Here is a 22,069-nt window from a genome sequence, read left to right as displayed (position 1 = left end):
ATTTTGGGCTTCCACTCATTCATTGTTGCACTATTCTCTCTACCCTCCTCCCAGTTTGTTCTTGTCCAAATGCCACAGTGCTTGTCAAAGCCAGTTCTGAATCCCAGGGTAGATTTGAACCACTGACCATTTGGTTAATAGGTAAGTGCTGAAATGTTTTCAGCACGTGTGGGCTTGCAGTTCTAAAGCCAGAGCTGCCCCAGTTTTGCACCTCTGGGTACAGAACACACAGCGGGCTCTCACCTTCCTACCCTGGAGGGTCCCGCTTGGAGGTCATTAACTGCCACATTGGTGACCTCCGTGACTTTTTTTTAAAGGCCTGTTTTTGGATGTAAATTGGGCATAACCCAGAGACTTTCTCAAGCCCATGTGAATTGAGGCATGAACCTGGACGACAGGCCAGCTCTGCCTTATCCACGCAGAGAGGATCCACTGAGAAGGCAAGGATTGTTGGGAAATGCTTCAATGTTCAAAAGAAAAGAAAGAGAGCTTCAGGTTTGTCACAGACCAGTCCTTACACCCAGGAGCTGGTGCCCCAGAGCCTCTGCTTGGGGGTCCTCGGGACACCAGCAGTTGTATTCCGTCTACCGTGCATTTTAGAGTATTGTGGTCTTCGATGAGGACTGCTCAGCATAAAGCCCCCAGCCGTGTACTCACAGCCCCTTCCTCCACAGTAAACAAAGATCAAAACTGTCTCCTGGTGCCTCGAGTCCAGAAGCTGCTGCTGGCTGGCGAGGAGCAAGAAGTTCTCCTTCAAAGAATTCCAAGGAAGACAATGATAAATATAGAAACATGCCCTTTCAGAACTGCTGCGGTGAGCGGGGGAACTGCAGACGGAGGAGAGAGGCTGCCCTGCTCTGGGTCTGATTCTCAGCCTCCAGGAAAGGAGGCGTTCCCAAGCCTCCAGGTAGATAGGCCCCTGGTGGCAGGTTTAAGGTGTAGTAGCAGTAGACCTAGGGAGCTCTGGTGGCCACTCAGTAAGGAGCCGAGCTGCAATCCTGAAGCCACACAGTTTAAATCCACCAGCTGCTCTGTGGGAAAAGGATGGGCAGTCTACTCCTGTGCAGTTATTGCCTCTGAAAACCCACTGCGGGGTCAGCTATGGGTCAGTTCTGATTTGATGGTACACCAAATCACCACTACCGACAACAGACATATAATCAAGAAGCACACATGCAAGACAAGGAGCCCTGCGTGGGTTACGTGCAGAGCTGTTAAATAGAAAGTCAGCAGTTCAAATCTACCAGCTGCTCCTCAAGAGAAAGGGGGACTGTCCCCTCCTATAAAGATCTGCAGGCTCAGAAACCCAACTAGAGGCTACCATGAGTCAACTCACTTGATGACAGTGGGCTTTTTTTAGTGTGCCAGACACTCTGCTTGTCCCCCACTTGTCACCACGTGGCATGGTTGTATCCATTTCAGGATGAGGAACTGAGGCCCTGATGGCTAAGTGACTTGCCCACACACATACGCAGCTGGAAAGTAGCCGAGTGAGGGTTTGAACTCAGCTGCTCTGAGATTTCCTCTGTGCTTCCCTGAGGGACGCCGATACCTCCATCCCCAGAGGGAAGTCCAAGGGGCTCAAGAAGCAGGGAGGCGATGGGGCATTCAGAATAATACGGGCTCCGCTTGACTTAGTTACTAGCGTGGCATGTAAGAACCAACATGGATTTTGGAGCCATAGGATCTGGGTTGGAATCTTACCTTCTTTGTCACTGAAGGCAGTCTGATGGCATAGTGCATCACATGTTGCACTGCTAACCAGAAGATCAGTGGTTCGAATCCACAGCCACTCCATGGGAGAAAGATGAGTGGTCTCCTCCCACACGTATTCACAGCCTTAGAAGCCCAGAGAGTCAGAATCAGCTTGGCAGCTGATATGGGGTCTGTTTGAGGGACTTGTTGCCACTGTGTGAGTTTACTATAAATACCACTTACGGGTTTTGAACCTCAGTTTCTTAATCTGTAAAATTAGAAGTATAATACCTTTTCTGAGGAGGAGGAGTCGGAGGAAGAGGAGGAGAGACAATGTAAACCTGGTGCCTGATGTGTAGAATGTGCTCAGCAGTAACTGTGCTCATTATGGATGTAATTGCTCCATCATCCTGAAAACACTGCTTGATCGAACTTTAACTCCAAGACGTTAGACTATAGCTTCAAAAGGGGAAGGTTCTGCAGTTGATTTGTTTGTTTAGCCTACAAGGATTGTTGTTGTGTACTGTCAAGTTGGAATCAACCCATAGCTGACCCTCTAGCTGGTTTTCAGAGACAGTAAATCACACAGGAGATTGTCTGTCCTTCTCCCACAGAGCAGCTACTGGATAACACATTGTCACTATAGCTCATGGGCCACTTCCAGCATGCTGCCTCTTTTTTTTTCTAAATAAAATTTTATTGTAACAAAGCCATTCCCACCCATTTATTAGTTTGTCTATGGCTGTTTTCATGCTACCCCCTCAGAGTTAGACCCTTGCAAAGCTGAAACAATTCACTAACTGGCCTTCCTGATATAGTGTGTTACATGTTGTGCTGCTAACCAAAAGGTCAACGGTTCAAATCCACTAACAAGATGTCTCCACAGAAGAAAGGTAGACTGTCTTGTCCCGTAAAAGAATTGCAGCCTCAGAGACTCTATAAAGATGGCTATGAGTTGGAGTTGACTTGACCTTGGCCAGGCCCCTTCTCTGGACTTAAGTTTGCTGGACTTCATCCACCAGAGATTTTGAATCAGTAGTTCTGGGGAGGGAACACCCTTAAAGCATGATTGAAAAATAAATTCCCACTTAACCACTCTACAGCCAGTTTTGGTGTTACTTGCACTGTCCTCAAATAGGCGATCCAAAGAACCACCTGCAGGACCTCTTGAAAATACTAGCTTCTGGGACCCATCCCCAGAGATTGTGATTTCATAAAGCCAGGGCATGTCTTGTGAGTCTGGAAGTCACGTGCAGGGCAAGGGAGGCATTAGGGAGTGGTAAGGACTGCGCTGAGTTGAAGAGGACCTTTGCCTGTGTAAAGGGGCAGCTACTGTTTTGCTTGAATCAGTTGTTACCTTGTAAAAATAGGGGACTGGGTTTGCCGGATCTGTTTCTTTTGTAAAGGAAAGCCAGAAACATTTGCTGTGAATGCTTCCACTTTAAAAATGTTGTTGCCATCTTTTTCCATTTTAAAACACTCTGCTCACCAACTGAAGTACATCTGCAGGCTGTATTTGCCCTGGATTATTAGTCAGTGACCTCTGGCTAAATGATTTCTGAGATGCAGCCCAGCATCTAGGACTTCATTTATTTAACAAACACTGAAATGATGCTTATAGATATTAACAAATATTGTTCTCGCATTCTCATTGCTGAGAGCAGACCCATAGCTAACCCTCCCGTGGGTTTTCAGAGACAGTAAATCGCACAAGAGGAGATTGCACCTCTTTCTCCCAAGGAGCTGCTGGTGGATTTGAACCACCAGAGTTAGCAACACAGTTCCCCGCAGCCTTTGCCACCAGAGCTCCCTAACAAATACTGTCCGTGTTTTAGAACTATTCATTCATTCAGGCTTTCAGATACCTTTAACTAATTACCTCCATTTTACAGATGAGGAAAATGAGACCAGCGAGGTTATGAAGTGTCAGAGCTGGAGGTTGAATCCAGGCAGGAGTCTCTGGGTGGGGCAGGTAGCTGAGTGCTTGGCTCTGAACTGAAAGGTTATTGGTTCAAACCCCCACAGAGCAAAATCAGAAGTCAAACCTAGTGATCTGCTTCTGGAAGGTGAGGTCATAGCCTTGAGAACTTCATGGAGTAGTTCTACCGTGTACACCTGTAGTTTTAACTGATTATAGGGGAACGAACTAGACAAGACTGGCTCCAAAGCCCCTGCCACTTTCTGACGCTGCTCTTTTTCTGTCTCCCGAGCACAGCAGACGGCCAGACCCACCTTCTTTGCCCGGAAGTTTGAAGCTGTGGTGAATCAGGAGATCATCGGGCAGCTGGACTACTACCTGTATGGGAACTACCCCGCGGGCACCCCCGGCCTCCGCTCCTACTGGGAGAATGTGTATGACGAGCCGGACGGCGTCCACAGCCTGAGCGATGTGGCCCTCACCTTGTACCACTCCTTCTCCCGCCTGGGCCTCCGCAGGGCCGAGATGTCCTTGCACAGCGATGGGGACAACAGCTGCCGGTGAGCCAGGGAAGGTGGGTGGGACCCGGAGAGAGGGCCATGTATCAGAAAGAGATTCCAGGTCAAAAGGGGGAGGTGTCTTGCTCTCTTTTTGTTGTCTTTTTCCATAGAGTCAGCTCTGACTCATGACAACCTTAGAACAGAATGAGGTCTGCCTCTGTCCTGCATCAACCTCACAGTTACTGTCATGTTCATGTTCAGCGTGGCTGTTTATGTGCCAGCCCACTTCATCCAGGGTCACTCTCACCCTCACTGACCCTCTACTTTCCTAGTCATGCTGTTCTAACCAGCGACTAATCCCCCTAAATGGCATATCTCGTGCAAGCCAGTAAGATAGTACTCTTTTGTCATCCATAAGATTTTCATTGGCTGACTTGGCCTAGTGGCAAGAAGCTGTGCTGTAATCCCAAAGGCACATGGTTCAGGGCCACCAGCTGCTCTGCAGGAGAAGGATGGGCAATCTCCTCCCATGTGATTGACTGCCTCTGAAAACCCAACAGAGGGTCAGCAATAGGTCGGTTCCAACTCCACAGTACACAACAATTTTTGGAAAGACCATGACTTGGGTCGGGCACACCTTAGTCTTTAGACTGGCATCCTTACTCTTTAGCACTCTGTAAAAGTCTCTGACAGCAGATTTGCTCAGTGCCCCTTGTTTTTTTATTTCTTGACCGTAACCACCATAAGTCTTGAGAGTGGATCCATGCTGTTCATAGGGTTGCAATGAGTTATAACCAACTCAGTAGACCCTAATAACAACAACACAGTTTTTGGAACTGATTATCAGACCTTTTTACCTGGTCTGCCTTTGTGTAGAGGTTCCGTTGAAACCTGTCCAATACAGGTGACTTGGCTGGGATTTGAGATGCTAGTAACATCATTTGAGATGCTAGTAACATCATTTGAGATGTTAGTAAAGTATCGGCAGGTTTAACGTCACCACAGAATAGCAAACTGGCGGACAGGGATCAGTACTCCTTCTTAGTGGAAGCAATTGCCCTCCCTTTGTTCCTTTCTCTTAAAAAAGGGAGAACCCCTATGTAATGAAGGTGATTATCCTGATTTTCTGATTTAAGATGTTGTTGGTTGTTGTTAAGTGCCATTGAGTCGTAGTAGACAACTTATAGTGACCCTATGAATGAAAGACTTGAACACTTATATAACTTTCATCATTTCTCCAAATTCATAGAGTTTCCGAAGGCAAGCTATTTCGGAAGTGGATGCTACTCCAGCTTCCAAGTTCCATCAAACACTGTTCACCATGTGTAACCATTATCGCATTTGACACAACGGTGTCACAGTGTTTAGCATCACAGCAACCACGAGTTACCTCTGTACAGCAAATGGACAGACCGGTGCTATCCCACTTAGAAGAAGGTTTGACCAAATACAATTAAAGCCAAGCCTGAGGGCCACAGATTAAAATCACCCACCTTTGGTTTGGTAGCATCACTTTTTATCCACCAGGCCAACAGAGCTCTCATTGTTTGTTGTTGTTGTTGTTAAGTGCTGTCGAGTCATAGACCACTCATAGTGACCCTATGAACGTGGACACTTGTATCATCACTTGGTCTAAGATAGATATAAATATAATTATTAAAATTGAATAAATAGAAGTTGGACAATGAACAGGGAAGATCGAAGAATTGTTGTGGTCTAGTGATAAGGGAGCTCTGGTGGCCTAGTGACAAGAAGCTGTGCTGCAATCCTGAAGGCACACAGTTTGAGTCCACCAGCTGCTCTACAGGGGATGGATGTGCGATTACCTGCCTCTGAAAAGCTGCTGGAGAGTCAGCTATACATTGGCTCCAACTTGATGGTACACAACAAGAACAGTGCATAAGGAGTTGTGCTGTGAGTCCAAAGACAAGCTGTTCAGATCCACCAGCTGCCCCTCTGGAGGAAGATGGGCAGTCTCTTCCCACGTAATTGACATGTTCTGCAAACCCCCTGGAGGGTCAGCTGTGAGTTGGTTCTGATTCGACGCCATTGAGGTTGAGGAGGTTGATGAAGAGTGCTGAATATCCCATGGACTCCAGAGGGCAATGAAGCAGCTGCAGCCAGTGCTCCTTTGAAGCCAGGACAGTAAAACTTCATTTCAGAAACTTCAGACACATTGTCAGAAGGGACCTGTCCTTGGAAAAACATAAGATGTTTGGGAAAGCAAAGGGTCAGAGAAAGAGAAGGGAGTCTCTCAGTGAGACGGCTTGACGTGGTGGCAGCAAGAACCAAGGACAGGCTTAACCATGGATGACATCAAGAAGATGGGGCAGGATCAGACGAGACTTGGATCTGTTGTTCAGAGGGTCACCATGCATCCCAGTCAACTCCAGGACGCTTAACACCAACCACCGTGACAATACAGGACTATTTCAATACTTTTTTTTTCATTTGGTCAAAAATGTACAAAATAGAATGAGAACCTCATATTCGCATTGTTCAGCTTTGACATTGAGCAACTCCGGACCGATCATGTGTCATCTTCCCCTTTGCCCATCTCCCTGTTCCTCCCAGAACTGTTTGAAGCCAAACTCAGACAGCATTTCAACCACAGGTATTTAATTGTGTGGCTCTAAAAATTTAAAAAAAAAAAGAAAGAGAGAAATAATAAAGATCTCATTTGAAAACATAACCAAGATACTGTGCTCAAACCTAAACATGCAAATTTTCAAAAAAATATATGTAAGATTTTTAAGCTTTAAAAGTGTGTGAAATTGGGATAGTATGGAACTTGTCCCCTGTTGGCAGAGTCACCCCAAAGGAATGGAGAGATCAATAACCAAATCAGCTAGTGGTATAATATTGAATTGTTTTCAAAATCAACTTATAATTGATGTCGAGGAAAAGCACTATGTACTCATTAAAATAAGACATTATTGAAGAAATAAACTACATTTGAAACCCTTAAAAAAAAGTGTGTGAAATTATTTTAAATGTTCATATAAGGCTTAGGATCCTCTCACATGTGACTAACAGGGACCAGTTGAAACTTTGTAAAAGAATGTTCTAGACTATGGAAAGGAGAGGACGAGATAAAGTGCAGTTGATCCCCTCTCCCTGTCCTCCCTTTCTCTCAGGGCGCTCTGCGGATATTTACATAATTGCAAGGATTTGGTTTCCTGTTTTCCCAATGGACATTATACTGTTAGCCCCTGTCCCCATGCTCCTCTCTCTGCTGTTTCCACAATGATAATGATCCTTTTTTTAAAGCCCCTCAGTGTTCCATTGAGTCAGAATTCCAGAGCTGGCTTAATCCGGTCTTTACTGTTGGTTGTCAGTGAGGTAATGTGCGCATCTCAATAATGTCCTGATGCATATCTTTCCACAGGCCTTCCATCTGCTTCTTTTTTCTGATTATTTCCTTCAGATGCATTCCCAGAAGTGCCTCTAATCATCCCCCTCTTTTCTTGTCCCCGCATCTGCCCCTCCCACTTCTCTTTTAACAACAAAGGAAACCTTTTTGTTTGGTTGGTTCCTGTTGTTGAACACCAGCCTCCTCTGCCTGGGTGTTCCCCCTTGCCCTCCTCCTCCCTCCTCTCAGGAAGGGGAGAAGGAAGGAACTATTTTGTTCCCTCAAATTCTGGAAATTCAAACAGAGCTCCATCTGATGCCTTGGATGTGGCCAACTGGGTCCTCCGGTCACCGCCAGACCAGCTCTCTCCACGCAGGAATTACTTTCATTTTTAAAGGAGACTTGTCCGGGTTAGGCACCTGGGACCTGCAGTTGGAACTCAGCTCTACTTGCTAGTCACTTAGCCTCTCTGAGCCTCAGTTTCCTCATCTGTAAGATGAAAATCACAAATTTTATAATAACAGGAATACTTTAGGAACTATTTAGTGTGGAGTTTGAAGGACACAATCCACAAGATTATCATGCATTGTCTTTAGCGTCGTCCATAAGGAAGTGTGCTGCTAAGCGAAAGGCTACATCTCTCCGATGGTTCAAATCCACCAGTGGCCATGGGAGAAAGATGGACAGCCACCTCCCGTGAAAATTGTTGATATTGTTGTTGTATATCATTGAGTCAGAACCGACCCTCCTGCGGGTTTTCAGAGGTGGTTAATTGCATGGGAAGAGACTGCCATCCTTCTCCCACGGGGCAGCAGGTGACCTCAAACCGCATGCCTTTGTGCCTTTGGGATTGCAGCACATCTTCTTGCCACTTGGAAACCCAGTGGAGGGTCAGCTAGGAGTTGGTTCCAACTCAGCGGCAATGAGCTTGCTTCTTTCTGTACATACTAGGTTCTTCCTAGAGGTTCAGAATGGCCTTTGTACCATGGTGGTGTTAAGCCCATTGTTAGAAGCACTTGTGCATAATAGAACAATATGTTGTTTGGTCCTGTGCCATGACTGTTGGTATTGTTTGTGCTTGACTGTTGGTATATCTGGGTGTACTGTTGTGTCAGGCTGGCTTGCTGAGGGTTCCCCTTGCTTTCACTGACCCTCTATTTACCAAACAAGACATCTTTAAGCAAATCGGCCCCTCCTGATGGCATGTCCAAACTACATATTGTGCATGCCTTTCTATCTGGGTGGTCAGCTTCCAGCACTAAATGTTGTTGTTGTTGTTGTTATGTGCCATCGAGTCGTTTGCGACTCATAGGGACCCTATGTACAACAGCTCTAAACCCTGCTCTATCCTGTGCCAATCGCACTGCCTCTGACACACCCATTCAGCTCTAAATACCTTACATAATATTTTGTCTTCGTAGTCACTTGCTAATCAAGTAAGCTTGATTACTTCAAAGCTGGACAATGACTAGAAATGATAGAGGGAGAATTGATACCTTTGAGCTGTGGTGGTTTAGAAGAGGGTTGAATATACCATGGACTACCAGAAGAACAAATGGGGTCGTCTTGGAGAGGGTGAAACCAAGCTCCTTGGAGGTGAAGATTCTGAAGCTCTGTCTGACAGATATTGGACATATTGCAAGGTGGGACCAGTCCTTGGGACCTCATGCCTAGGAGGGTGGAGGGACAGCACAAGAGAGCAAGGAAGACCCCCTATGAAATGGATTGACTCGGTGACTGGGGCAATAGGGATAGATTGATATGTCAGAGACGATAAGGTTGGCTCAGGACAGAGCAGGGTTCAGAGCTGTTTTACGTAGGATCACTGTGAGTCACAAGCAACTCAATGGCACATAACAACAACAATATTGTGTGTATGGTTTCACTACCTGATTCCCCCCGCTGGTGGATTTCCAGGTCTTTCTTCCTTGTATATCTAAATCTGTAAGTTCCACTGAAATGTGTCCACCATGGCTGACCCTTCCGGTATTTAAATTAGAGGCAGTATATATTCTAGCATCATAGATTTGTCATACGCAGCCACTATAATAATGGCAAACTGGAAGCCGAGTGCTGGGTTGATGCCTGACTTGTGCCGTCAGCAGTGACTCAGCCATGAAACACGTGCCCTTGAACTGGTTCTAGAACTGCTCGTTGCTGTCCTCCTGAGCTTCCCTGTGCTCATTGGCTCCGTTATCCATCTCCTCCGAGTCCGCTCCCAATTTTCAAGAGCCATCTCAAGTGCCACCGTCTCTAGGACACTCTCTGAGACTCTAAGCCTCTCTCCCACCCTCATCCTGGCTGAAAGGCGCTCTAACACCCCAGCTGCACTTAGCAGAGGGTCTGTGGTTCAAGGTCATGGCAATGTCTTTCCCCCTGCTTCGTCTGGGATGGGATCCACGCCTGCAGACCCACCGCACTAATGCTTCAGGAGGCTGACGCTATTCAGCAACAGGCTTAATCACAGGCTTCATAAAATTTATAAAGTAACTTGATCTAGTATGAAATTTCAGACACACCCCGGTTTATTTCTTGTCATAATTGGCCGTCAAGTCTGCAGTGACTCATAGCAACCCGCTGAACAGATCAGAGCAGTGCTCCGTCCTGCACCATCCTCCCAGACTCCGCCACACTCGAGCCTGTTGTTACAGTCCCTGTGTCAGGCCATCTCATTGAGAGTCTTTCTCTTTAGCTGATTTCTCCAAGCATGGCATCTTTTTCCAGTAGCTGGCCCCTTCTAACAACATACGCAAACTATGTGAGCTGAAGTTTGACTGACTAACCTCTAAGGATCACCCTCGTTGCACTTCCTACAAGGTGGATGTGTTTGTTCTTCTGGCCACCAATGCTCTTCTCCAATACCGCAATCCAAAGGTTTTGATTTTTGTTGAGTCTTCCTTGGTTATTTGTCTAACTTTCACATATAAAACAACGGAAACACCATGGCTTGGGTCAGGCACACCTTAGTCTTTAAAGTGGCATCCTTGCTCATTAATGCTTCAAAGAGGCCCTTGAGAGCAAATTTTCCTAATGCAACCAGTCTCTTGATTTCTTGACTGCTGCTGCTGTGAGTACTGATTGTAGTGTATCCAAATGAAATCATTGACAACGTCAGCCTTTCCTCCATCTATCACAGTGTGGCCGATTGTACAGTTGGGAAGATTTTTGTTCTCTTGATGTTGAGACATAATCCATATTGAAGGCTGTAATCTTTGATCTACTCCAGGAAGTGCTTTAAGTCTTCATCACTTTCTGCAAGCAGGCTTGTTTCATTTGCATAATGTTGTATAATCATCTTAATAACCAATTTATTTAGTGCCATTGAAGTTTCCTGCGGGTGCTTGTTCTGGAATCAAGTGGACCATCATTTCTGTCATTCTGGGATCCTTCAATTTTTGTACTACAAAACAGTACTCTGCTTTGGGCAAAGCTGGTATAATAAGTGTATTGAGAATACTGTTGTTGGTTATTGTTGGGTGCTATTGAATTGAGTGTAACTCATAGCAGCTCAGTGAATACCTGACCTGAGCTCTGCCCTGCCCTGTGCCATCCTCAGTGTCTCTGATAGACTTGAGTCCATTGCTGCAGTCACCATGTCGGTCCATTTTGTTAGGGGAGCCTTACTCTCTTTCTCTGACCCTCCAGCTTTCCATATGAAAAATACGAACGTGCAAACCCAATCAGCCCCAAAGACACAGTATTTGTTTCTTGAGGCTCCCGTAACAAATTGCTGCTTAACACAGCAGAGGAGTGTTGTGTCAGCTGGACTGTGCTCTCTGCAAACCTAGAAGAGGCACGTTCTTTGTTCTTCCAAGTTCCAAGTTGGTAGCCAGCAATCCTCAGTGTCCCTTGGCTCCTGGGTGCATCTGTGCAGTCTCTCTCTGCTGCTGTCGTCTGGTGGCATTCTCCCTGTGTGTCTGTTTCCCTGTGACTTTGTCTTCTCTGTGTGTGCAAACACCCCTCCATGTGCGAGGACATCAGTGATTGCATTAGGGCCCACCCTGGTCCTACATGACCTCCACTTGAATAATTACAGCTGCCAAGAGCCTATTTCCAGATAACTTCTCTCAGTGAGGTTCCACGCGAACACCGATTCTGGATGGACACTAGTCAATGAAAAATGTTCTTCCAAGACTGGCTTCTCTAGAAAAGAAAAACCAATGAAGCTTAAAGGGAAGGAGAGACTTTTAGTTCAAGGAAATGACTTATGTTCTTATAGAGGCTGGAAAGTCCCCAGTCTTGAGGTCAGATTTTAGGACAGGAGCATCCAGGGAGGAAAAGGAGTCTTAAGTCATTACCCAGCACAGTTCAAAATCTCAGGACTCATCAAAGGCCAAGAAGTGTCTTAGAGTTCAGGCTTCAGAGGCTAAGGATTCCAGGTTCAGCTCATCAGATCAAAGATTATAGCGTCAAGTTGAGAGGTCTTGAGCCTAATTCAGGATGAGACAAAAAAGTCTCTTGTTTTGTCAGAGAGTCCAGATACGTATTTGGTATAAGCCAGGCGCCTTTCTCAGATCAGGCTGGTTTTATTTTTAAAGACTAGAGATTGCGATTTACAACCTGTAGAATAGTTACATTATATTATGGCCTAAGCATCAGGGCAGCATTAACAGACCCTGTGATCACAGATCCTTAACCCAAAAGGCAGAAAGTGAGTTTCTTCTAAGGAGACAACAAGGGAAGCTTTCACTTGAAGAGTTTCATTTCCTTTGGGCAATTCATGCAAATTTTACCTTTTTAATATATACCTGGTCTCCTGTCTCTCTTTTCCTCTTTCTCTCCCCCACCTCCCTTTCTCTTATTGCCATCACAGAACTGACTCCTAACTGACCCACCCTCAGGTTTTTGGAGGCTGTAGATAACACGGGAGGAGATTGTCCACCTTTCTCCCACAGAGCTGCTGGTGGGTTTGACCCGTCGGAGCTGGTGTCATCCTTGAGTTACCTCAGCTCTCTGTGAACCACACCATCTGAGCTCCCTCATGTCTAGTGGAATTGGTTTGTTTTTGCTTTTGTTTTTGGGGTGGTTTTTAAAAAAAAAAAAAGAAAGAACTATTGCTTTCCCCGCTCCTTCTTGTAATAACCCAGACTCACTGTTGACATTTTTGAAATGGCAGATTGAGAAAAGAAGAAAATAAAGTTTATGTGTAATCCACCCCCAGAGAGCAGAACTGTGAATGTTTCCCTGTTGCTTTTGTCAGCTGCCCTGGGTGGATAGACCCCTAAATCGTGACAACTGCATGCACAGAGGAAGGAAATGCCACCCCTTCCTACACCATCTGCTTAATCGACTGCAGACTAGACTTCTCTTATCATAGGTTCTCATTGACTGATTTCACAATTAAGTCTCCATGCCTTTCTTCCTACTCCATGGTCGTCTGGAAGCCCCTGTGAAGCCCATCCGGTATCAGAGCAGCAGGCGAGCCTCCACTGACAGATGCATAGTACCTGTGTGTGAGGTGCTGGGAATTGAACCTTGACCTCCACAGGAAGGCACCGACTCTACCTCTGAACCGCTGCTGGGCTCCAGCAAGTGCTTACCATTTGTGCCACGTGGGAATGCAAACTCAGAGTTGTCACATTCTCTTTTTTCCCCCTTCTCAAAGATGGGGAAGAGTTATGGACTGCCAGGAGAACAAATAGATCTATCTTCGAGAGGTTGAAACCAGGTTTCTTCTTGGAGGCTAGGATTTTGAAGCGCTCTCTCTCACAGACTTTGGGCACGGGACCTGTCCTCGGAGAGGGACGTCATGCTTGGAAGAGTGGAGGGACAGCACAGGAGAGGAAGGCCCCGGATGAGGTGGATTGACACTATAATGGGGACAGTGGGGGTCGGTGTGTCAGAGTCAGTGAGACTGACTCAGAACAGGTTAGGCTTCAGAGCTGTTGTACAGAGTTGCAGGCAACATGACGGCACATAACAACAACTTAATAAGATGTCTGAGGAGAAAACCATGAGGCGAAAACTAAAAACACTTTGGCGCAAATGAATGCCGATGACCAGCATGCAGGTTGTATTTTCACACCTTGGTTTGGTTTTTTTCTCCTTCTCCTCTTCTTTTAAATGCAGCACTTTTTAATTACTCAAGTTCCAGCTACAAGTTCAAGATGAGTCATCTGAAGGCTCTGTACTCAGCCCTGGGTTCCATGAGCCCTAAATGTACCTGAGAAGTACAGGGTACACGAGCAGACCCCTTCCGGGAGGGTCTTTACAGAGAGAGACCTTCATGCATTCACTCAGCGAGTGTTTGCTGAGTTGCTGCCCCATGTCAATGCCCCCTGTGAGGACAAGGACCCTGAGCTGGACCTTCGCACATCCTAGTATGAAGACAGAGAGACACGGGAACAAGAAATCAGCAAGAGATCATTACTGTCCAGAGATAAAAGTCAGGTCACCAAACAGAAGCTCAATGGGACTTCAGGCTCAGCATGTATGGAATCTGAGCAATGAGAGAGGCAACATGAAGCAAAATGGCCAAAGAGAACCAGCCTGCTGGCCATAAGGATGAGGATCGCCCTTCTACAAAGATGGTGGCGAAAGCAAAGAAGGAAGCCCCTGCCCCTCCCAAAACCAAAGCCAAAGCAAAGGCATTAAAGGCCAAGAAGGCGTCCTGAAGGGCATCCACAGCCAAAAAAAAAAAAAGAAGAAGAAGATCCTCATGTCACCCACCTTCCGGCGGCCTAAGATGCTGAGACTCCGGAGGCAGCCCAAACGCCCCCGGAAGAGCGCCCCCAGGAGAAACAAGCTTGACCACTATGCCATCATCAAATGTCCCCTGACCACTGAGTCAGCCATGAAGAAGATAGAAGATAACAACACCCTTGTGTTCATTGTGGATGTTAAGGCCAACAAGCACCAAATTAAACAAGCTGTAAAGAAGCTCTATGACATTGATGTTGCCAAGGTCAACACTTTGATTAGGCCTGATGGAGAGAAGAAGGCCTGTGTTCGAGTTGCTCCTGACTATGATGCTTTGGATGTTGCCAACAAAATTGGGATCATCTAAACTGAGTCCAGCTGGCTAATTCTAACTACAAATTTTTCTAACAACAAAAAAAAAGGATGAGGGCCATTCCCATCAGAGTAGCCTGTGCAAAGGCCCTGAGACAGAAAGAAGCTGAATATGTGCCAGGTTTCAAAGAAAGCAGTTTATGGATAGAAAGTAGTGAACTCAGGCTGGAAGGAAGGTGGCAAGCCAGGGAAATGGAGCTTGATATACTAGCCAGAATCTGAATATTAGTGAAAGCACAAAGCAAAGCTGTTTGTGGTATTTAAGTAGTGAGTGGATATACTTCCTCTCACTGTTGTCACGTCAGAACCAACTCCTGGCCTGACCCTCTGTCAGGTTTCGGAGGAAATTGCAGGAGGAGATTGCCCATCTTTCTTTCTGGAGCTCCTGGTGGGTTCTAACAACCAGAGGGGGGCCAGACTGCCACCAGAGCTCTCCTTGGGGAAGGATACAGTCCAATGTCATTTTCATCCATTTATTTCTCTCTGGTTATGAATAGAATAGATTATAGGGGAGAAAAGCAAAAGATGGACAAGCAAGACAGCTTCTGCCTGTCTGGATAAGGAGTGGTCATGGCTTGGACTGAGGTACTGGTAGCACGTAAGGACAGTCGGGGATGGACTCAGAATATGTGTGTTGAAGGAGGAGCCAGTGTGGTGTGGAGAAAGGAAGTAAGGAAAAGCAAATAATCAGATGTGAACCTGGATTTCCGCTGTCCTTCGCCATCACTCACTTAGTTGAGTTCTGCCTCCTTCTTTTGTTGTTGTTGTGTGTTAACTTTGTATTGAGATTTGAGTGGAATTTTACAGCGCAGATTAATATTGAAGTCTTGAGTAATACATTAGCATGAGTAATAATGACTTCATTTTACTTGAATCCACAATCAACAACACTCTTGGTACTGGCAGTCAGGAGATCAGGAGACATATTGGACTGGGAAAGTCTGCAGTCATGTAATCTCCATATTATTGAAGAGCAACAGTGTCATTTTGAGGACTGAGGTGCACCTGTTTAGGTTCGTGGTCTTTGCAGTCACTTGGTATTCATCTTAAAGCTGGGAAGGGAATAAGGATGACAAATGAAGAATGAATGCCTTTGAGCTCTGGTGTTGGAGGAGAGTACTGAATGAATACCTTATGGACTGCCAGAAAAACAAACAGTTCTCTCTTGCAAAGGGTACAACCAGAGTGCACTGTGGAGGCAAAGATAACAAAGCTTCCTTTCACATACTTTGGGCACAGTGTTAAGAGACTATTCCTGGTTCAAATCCACCAGATGCTCTGCTGGGGAAGGAGGGGGCAATCTCCTCCTGTACCAGTCAGATCTGATTTGACGGTACACGTAAAAATAATACAAAAAAAATTTAAAAAAAAAGAGAGAGAGACTATTCCTAGGAAAGGGACATCATGCTTGGAGAGATGGAAGGTCGGCAAAAAAGAGGAAGACCCTAAACCAGATGGATTGACAAAGTGACGGTTAACCATGGGCTTAAGTGTGTCAGAGATTGTGAAGACAGCACAGGATAGGACAGGGTCAGATCTGTTGTTCACAGGGTCACTATGAGTCATTCTCAACTCGAAGGCGCCTGACAATAATCATTTGTACGCATTTTGTCTTATGACATTGATCCAATCCCCACGTGGTTGCACCATCCCCCTCACTTCCTGTGTGATTCTTGTTCCCATGATTCTTTCTGTCTTCTCCCTTCCTGCTTTCTGAGCTTTATCTCTGGGCGGATGCAGCCCTCGTGGTCTTGTGAGGTCAGTTGTGATTGACGTTGCCTGGGAATGAGCTGGCTCTTGGCTCATCTGGAAGGGCTTTTGCAAGAAGTTCGTGGTGGCAAGGGCTCTGTTGTAGAGCCTCATCCTCCATCAGGCTGGCCCGGGCTCACCATCCCGGTGCTCACCTCGGAGCAATAGAGCTAAGTGGAAACACTCAGGGCATCTTCAAGCCTAGGCGCAGAGCTCGTCTGCCACACCTTCCTGAATGTTCTCTTGGCCATTGCAAGAGGAGAGGCCAGCTCTGAGTTCAGAGGCGAGAAGGAAGACTCTCAGCCTTCTGATGCAGAGGCAGGCAAAAGGAGGAGGGCATGGACGTGGCAGGGAGAGAGCAGTGGGGACATTACTACAGGCCACCGCAGGTTATTTTCCATGACTGCACTTGTCTTTCGCACTAGAGTGGTCACAAGGGCCAATGAATTGGCCAGATGGAATGTCACTGTTGTGTACCGTTGTGTCGGAGCTGACCCATCGCTGGGCCTCCAGCAGTTTTTCAAAGGTAGAGGTAATCACCCAGAAGGAGCTTGCCCATCCTTCTCCTGCAGAGCACCTAGTAGGTTCGAACTGTGTACCTTCAGGATTGCAGCGCAGCTTCTTGCCACAATGTCAAAAAAATCAGTTCCTCAAACTCAGTAGCCACAGCTCGAGGACTTGGTAGCCCACATGGCTACAGCTGCCACCACACTTGCTTCTGTGGGGAATATTGTGACTTGTGGCAACTCTGTGTGCGTCAGAGCAGAACTGTGGCTCTGAGCATTCCGGACGGAGGCTTGCTTTTGTGGTTCCTTGCAGCAGGGAGTTGTTGGTGTTGTTGTTATGTGCTGTCAAGTTGTTTGCGACTCATAGCAACCCTATGTACAACAGCCCTAATCCATGCTCTATCCTGTGCCAATCTCATTGCTTCTGACACACCCATCCCGATTACCCCAGTCACTGAATCAATTCACCTCATAGAGGGCCTTCCCCTCCTGCGCTGTCCCTCTACTCTACCCAGCATGATGTCCCTCTCTAAAGACCTGTCTCTCCTTACAACATGTCCAAAGTATGTCAGACGAAGCCCCAGAATCCTTGCAGCAGGGAGTGGGACACCAATTTACAGCCACTCAGCAGTCAGACACCCTGGCTCTTAACCCCTTGGGGATGCTGTGTCTCCATGGGCTCCCGCGTTGAATGGTGCAGGCACGGACCGTCCCATGGCAGGAAGTCCTGTTGCACAGCCCTGTCTAGACTTGTCTGCTCAAGCCTAGATGTAGGGGGTGGCCTGCCTCTCCAAGATCTCCAGGGGCCCAGAGTGGGCTTTGGAGGAGCTGGGAATATCCAGTGAGCAATCCAGAGACGCATCTGTCTTCTTTCTCAGAGCCCTAAGGCATCCCAGCAACAAGGCAGTGATTTCAGGGGAGGCATGAGCACAGGGAGGAGTCGTCCCTAACCATTATAATTGGACATAAAGACTCGGGCTCCAGAGGGGACCTCAGAAAGCTGCGTTTAGCTGAGGCGGCGTGGTGATTTATGGAACGTTGTTATTAAGGAGCCATGAGTGCTGTAGAATTTACACACCACCCAGGCGGCAGCCTTTTCTTTTCAAAAATTGGAGGCATCAAGTGAGGCTTCCCCTCAGTCCTCCATCGTCGCCCCCAGCCCCTTCCTCTCTTCACTCCCTGCCCCTTTCTGCCATCCACCCACCGCCCAACTCAAAACACGTGCGTTTTAAAAGCAGGCGCTTCCTTTTTCCTTTCTTTCTTTTGTTTTGATTGTCAGGTGGGGTGTCATTCTGTGCTGCAGAATCAGAACTGACTCATACCTGACCCTCCAACAGGTTTTCAGAGGCCACCACACAGGAGTTGATTGTTCATTTTTTTTCTCATGGAGTAACTGGTGGGTTTGAACCATGTGCCTTTGAGTTGGGAGTGCAAGCAAGTCCTCACCACTAGAAACCACCAAAGCTCCCCCCAGACAGTCACTTTTAAAACTAATACATCCTTTTCTGAATGGTCAGAAGGATGAGTATGAATGAGTTCAGCCTTTCTGGTGAAGTCAAGCAGCAGGCATGAAGACCATACCAGAGATTAAGAAAGAGAGAGTTTCTCCAAAATGCATCTTGCTCAGGAATCTCTAATGAAAGCAGTGTTGTTTGTAAAAGCCATAAATTTGGAGCCTCCACGATGATAAGGAACCTACTCAATAAACATTATTCATACATTGAAATACTATGTGTAGATACACACACAGAAATTGTTTTTTTCAGAAACTTTCCAAAGATAGGTGAAAAACTGTTTTTCTCCACAGTGAATACTATTAAGCACAACAGATATGTTCATATATATGTGATCTCGACCAGGAATACTTTTGCAAGGGTTTGGTAGCACAGTGATTAAACACTGCTACTAACCAAAAAGTCAGTAGTTCAGACCTGCCAGTTGATCCCCAATAAAAGAAGTGATAGGCTGCTTTCCTAAAGATCTACAACCTTAGACATCCTATTAGACAGTGTTCTTTATTGTACTTTTGAACACTCAACTTGTTTTATATTCATGGTCAGCAAAAATAGCTATTAAGATTATGCTGCGGTGGGCTCTTGTGTGTCAGGAAGTGTCAGGACAGCATAGGATAGAACAGAGCGCAGATCTTTTGTTCATAGGGTTGCTATGAGTAGTGCCACTCGACAGCACCTAACAACAATTACGATTACTGAAGCAATAGAAGAGTCTGGAATAGAAGGATGTTGAATGTATGACTAATTGTTTCCATGAACAACTGCCTCCTTTGCTGTGAGACCAGAATAACAGGATGGTGCCCAACTACCATTACCAAATAATCTGCTCAGTAATGCTGCAGAAGAATTCTGATCAAAAGGGAGAAAATGCAGAACAGAATTTCAAATTCTCATGGAATCAAGGCTCTCTGGAGCCATAGAGGCTGGGTGAACCCTTGAATCTACTGTCCTGTGATTCATCTTTGAAACGGAAACCATAGAGGCTGGATGAACCCTTGAATCTACTGTCCTGTGATTCATCTTTGAAACGGAAACCATAGTGCCACTGTTGTAAAGCGGGCCTGACATCGGAGTTGAGGGCAAACTAAGAGGGGATAAACAATGTTTACTGCCTCGAACCAGATAAGAAAGAGAACTGTTTAGGAGAAAAAAAATTATAATTAGGTATTATTGTCATGACAAGAGTCCAGAATGAAAGCTGCATAGTGGAGTAAACTTGGGGGGGCGGTGGGCAGAGAGGATTGTATAACAATGAAAAATTTTTGTTTGTTTGCTTTGTTTACTTTTCAAAGATAAAAGCAAAGTGGGGGGAAAGGGTGAGCAGGGAGGAAAGTGTGCAACAATGAATGAATGGAAATCCAAAGTCTCTGTAAACTTTCATTAAAATAAATTTTTAAAAAGAGTATTTTAAAAAAGCACCCTGAAATAAAAAAAGAAACAAAATGCCCTGATAGCTTTTTAAGATCAAACAGTTGAACTTAACAGGAAAAGAATGTGTGCCTTGAGCATTGTGAGGGTCAAACTGAGAACAGCAACTTGAAAAATCAGATGGGAAACTGCAAAGGGCAGTGGGTTTATCTTAATGGCAAAGGAACAATTTGGAGTAGAGGAGTGAGAGTTGCTTACAACCTGAAGACTAGAGCCAATGCTATTGAATTGTGCATGTGAAAATTGTTGAGTTGGTGTGGATTCTGCCGTGTATGTTCTGAGCGGCAGGAGTTAAATGTGCATTGCCAGGAAGCCAGAATAGACTCATAGCTGACTTTCCGTTGGGTTTTCAAAGATGCTGTCGATGGATTGCACTGGAGAGCATTGTTCATCTTTCTCCCACAATTCAAATCCACAAGCAAAGCATCCCCTTTGGGTCAGCAATGCAACACCCCAAGGGATTACACCACCAGAGCTTCCCCGAAACAAAATTGTATACGGAAAAAAATGAAAGTGATATTTGTTATGAAGTGGGTATTTTAAAAATAACTAAGATTATAGATCCATGAAGTGCCGCTTTCAGAAGGAGGCAAAGAAAAGTGATAAGGCTTTGCCAAAAAGGAAGAGCTCCTTCGGGAGCTCTGGTGGCCTAGTGGCAGGAAGCTGTACTGCAATCCCTGAGGTGTGCGGTTCAAAATCACCAGATGCGCTGCTGGAGAAGGAGGGGCAATCTCCTCCTGTACCAGTCAGATCCAATTTGATGGTTGTTGTTGTTGTTATGTGCCGTCAAGTCGTTTGCGACTCATAGCGACCCTATGTACTGCAGCCCTAAACCCTGCTCCATCCTGTGCCAATCGCATTGCCTCTGACACACCCATCCCGATTACCCCAATCACTGAATCAATCCACCTCATAGAGGGTCTTCCCCTCCTGCGCTGTCCCTCTACTCTACCCAGCATGATGTCCCTCTCTAAAGACCTGTCTCTCCTTACAGCATGTCCAAAGTATGTCAGACGAAGCCCCAGAATCCTTGCCTCCAAGGAGCAGCCTGGTTTAACCCTTCCTCTCCAGGATGAATCTTTTTGTTTTCTTGGCAGTCCATGGTACATTCAATACTCTTCTCCAGCACCACAGCTCAAAGGTGTCAATTCTTCTTCTATCCTCCCTCTCTGATGCATAACAAGTGATTGCAAAAACCATGGCCTATATCACGTGCACCTTAGTCTCCAGAGAGACACCACTTATAAAAAATAAAAAAAAATTTGTGTGTGTGTGTGTGTGTGTGCCATCAAATTACAACCTACCTATGTAATTTGATGGTATGCACACAAAAAAAAAAAAGGAAGGACTCCAGCAGAGTCTCTTTGGGGGACAGGACTGGCATGGTGCATGGGGAGCCCCACCGTGGCCCCGCGTACCTTCAGGCCTAACCCTTGAGCATGTGTGAGACCATGCCTTTCTTTCAGGTATTACCCGATGGGCCACCCAGCGTCTGTCCACCTCTACTTCCTTGCTGACCGCTTCCAGGGCTTCCTCATCAAGCACCACGCTACCAATCTGGCTGTGAGCAAACTCGAAACCCTGGAGACGTGGGTGATGCCCAAGAAAGTCTTCAAGATCGCCAGTCCACCCAGCGACTTCGGGAGACTTCAGTTTTCTGAGGTAAGAGAGTGAACACAGTCCCACGCCCACTCCCCTTGAAGTCCTCTTGCTGGATTCCACACCACACTGTGACTCTTGTAGTTGAAGATGGTGGAGAAAGGGGTACGGGGAACCCCAGAGACAGATTGCATGCTGTGCTTCAATGTGTGTTTCATTTCACAGCAGCACTCTACAACAGAGACTAGAGATGATTCCTCCCAAGCCTCCATCAGTACTAGACCAGAAGCTAACCTGTTTCCTAATGAGTTCATGTATTAGCCTATTTTATAAATTGAAGGGCAGAGGCCCTTAGCAATAGAATGATTGGCTGACTTAAAACTATGATCAAAGCTATCAAGTTAATTACATAGATATCGGTTCACCATAAGCACCAAATAGTCATTGTGTGAATGGGTGCATGGAGGGATTAATACAGGAGCAAGTTCCCCTTTCCCCAGGAAAGCATCCCCAGGACAGCATCTGTTTTGGTTACATTTCTGGTTGAGAAGGTGGAGCTACCTGGCATCTGCCTTGTAACATCAGTGCTGCCTCCAGGAGCTGGCAGGCCTGATGTGATGTGACCTCTTTCTACCCCTTCAGGCTCCTCCATTCCCACTGTCCTCCTCACCACACGTCTGCTCTCTGCCAGACATGCACGCTGGCTTCTGCCTGAAGCTTGCCACATGCTGGTCATCCTGCCACTTAAAGTTCCTACCTGTTTTCCTTCCTTGGGCTTTTCCCAGAACTAGATCTCT

The 22,069-nt window shown here is 46.2% G+C and overlaps 1 protein-coding gene across 1 annotated transcript in view; it reads left to right on the top strand.

Moving 5' to 3' along the window:
* The window catches only part of LOC102869348 (xylosyltransferase 1-like), a 211,094-nt gene that overhangs the window by 173,187 nt on the left and 15,838 nt on the right, over positions 1–22,069 (top strand). Inside the window, exons 8-9 of the mRNA XM_006892717.1 lie at positions 3,911–4,173; positions 21,140–21,335. Coding sequence (XP_006892779.1) covers positions 3,911–4,173; positions 21,140–21,335 — 459 coding nt within the window. The remainder of the gene's footprint in view (positions 1–3,910; positions 4,174–21,139; positions 21,336–22,069) is intronic.

The sequence above is a fragment of the Elephantulus edwardii genome, unplaced genomic scaffold (genome assembly GCF_000299155.1).
Source record: "Elephantulus edwardii isolate Elephantulus edwardi_28Jun2011 unplaced genomic scaffold, EleEdw1.0 scaffold00117, whole genome shotgun sequence".
Taxonomy (NCBI): Eukaryota; Metazoa; Chordata; class Mammalia; order Macroscelidea; family Macroscelididae; genus Elephantulus; species Elephantulus edwardii.
Note: the sequence above shows the minus strand (reverse complement) of the source record. Positions and strands in the feature narration are given on the sequence as shown.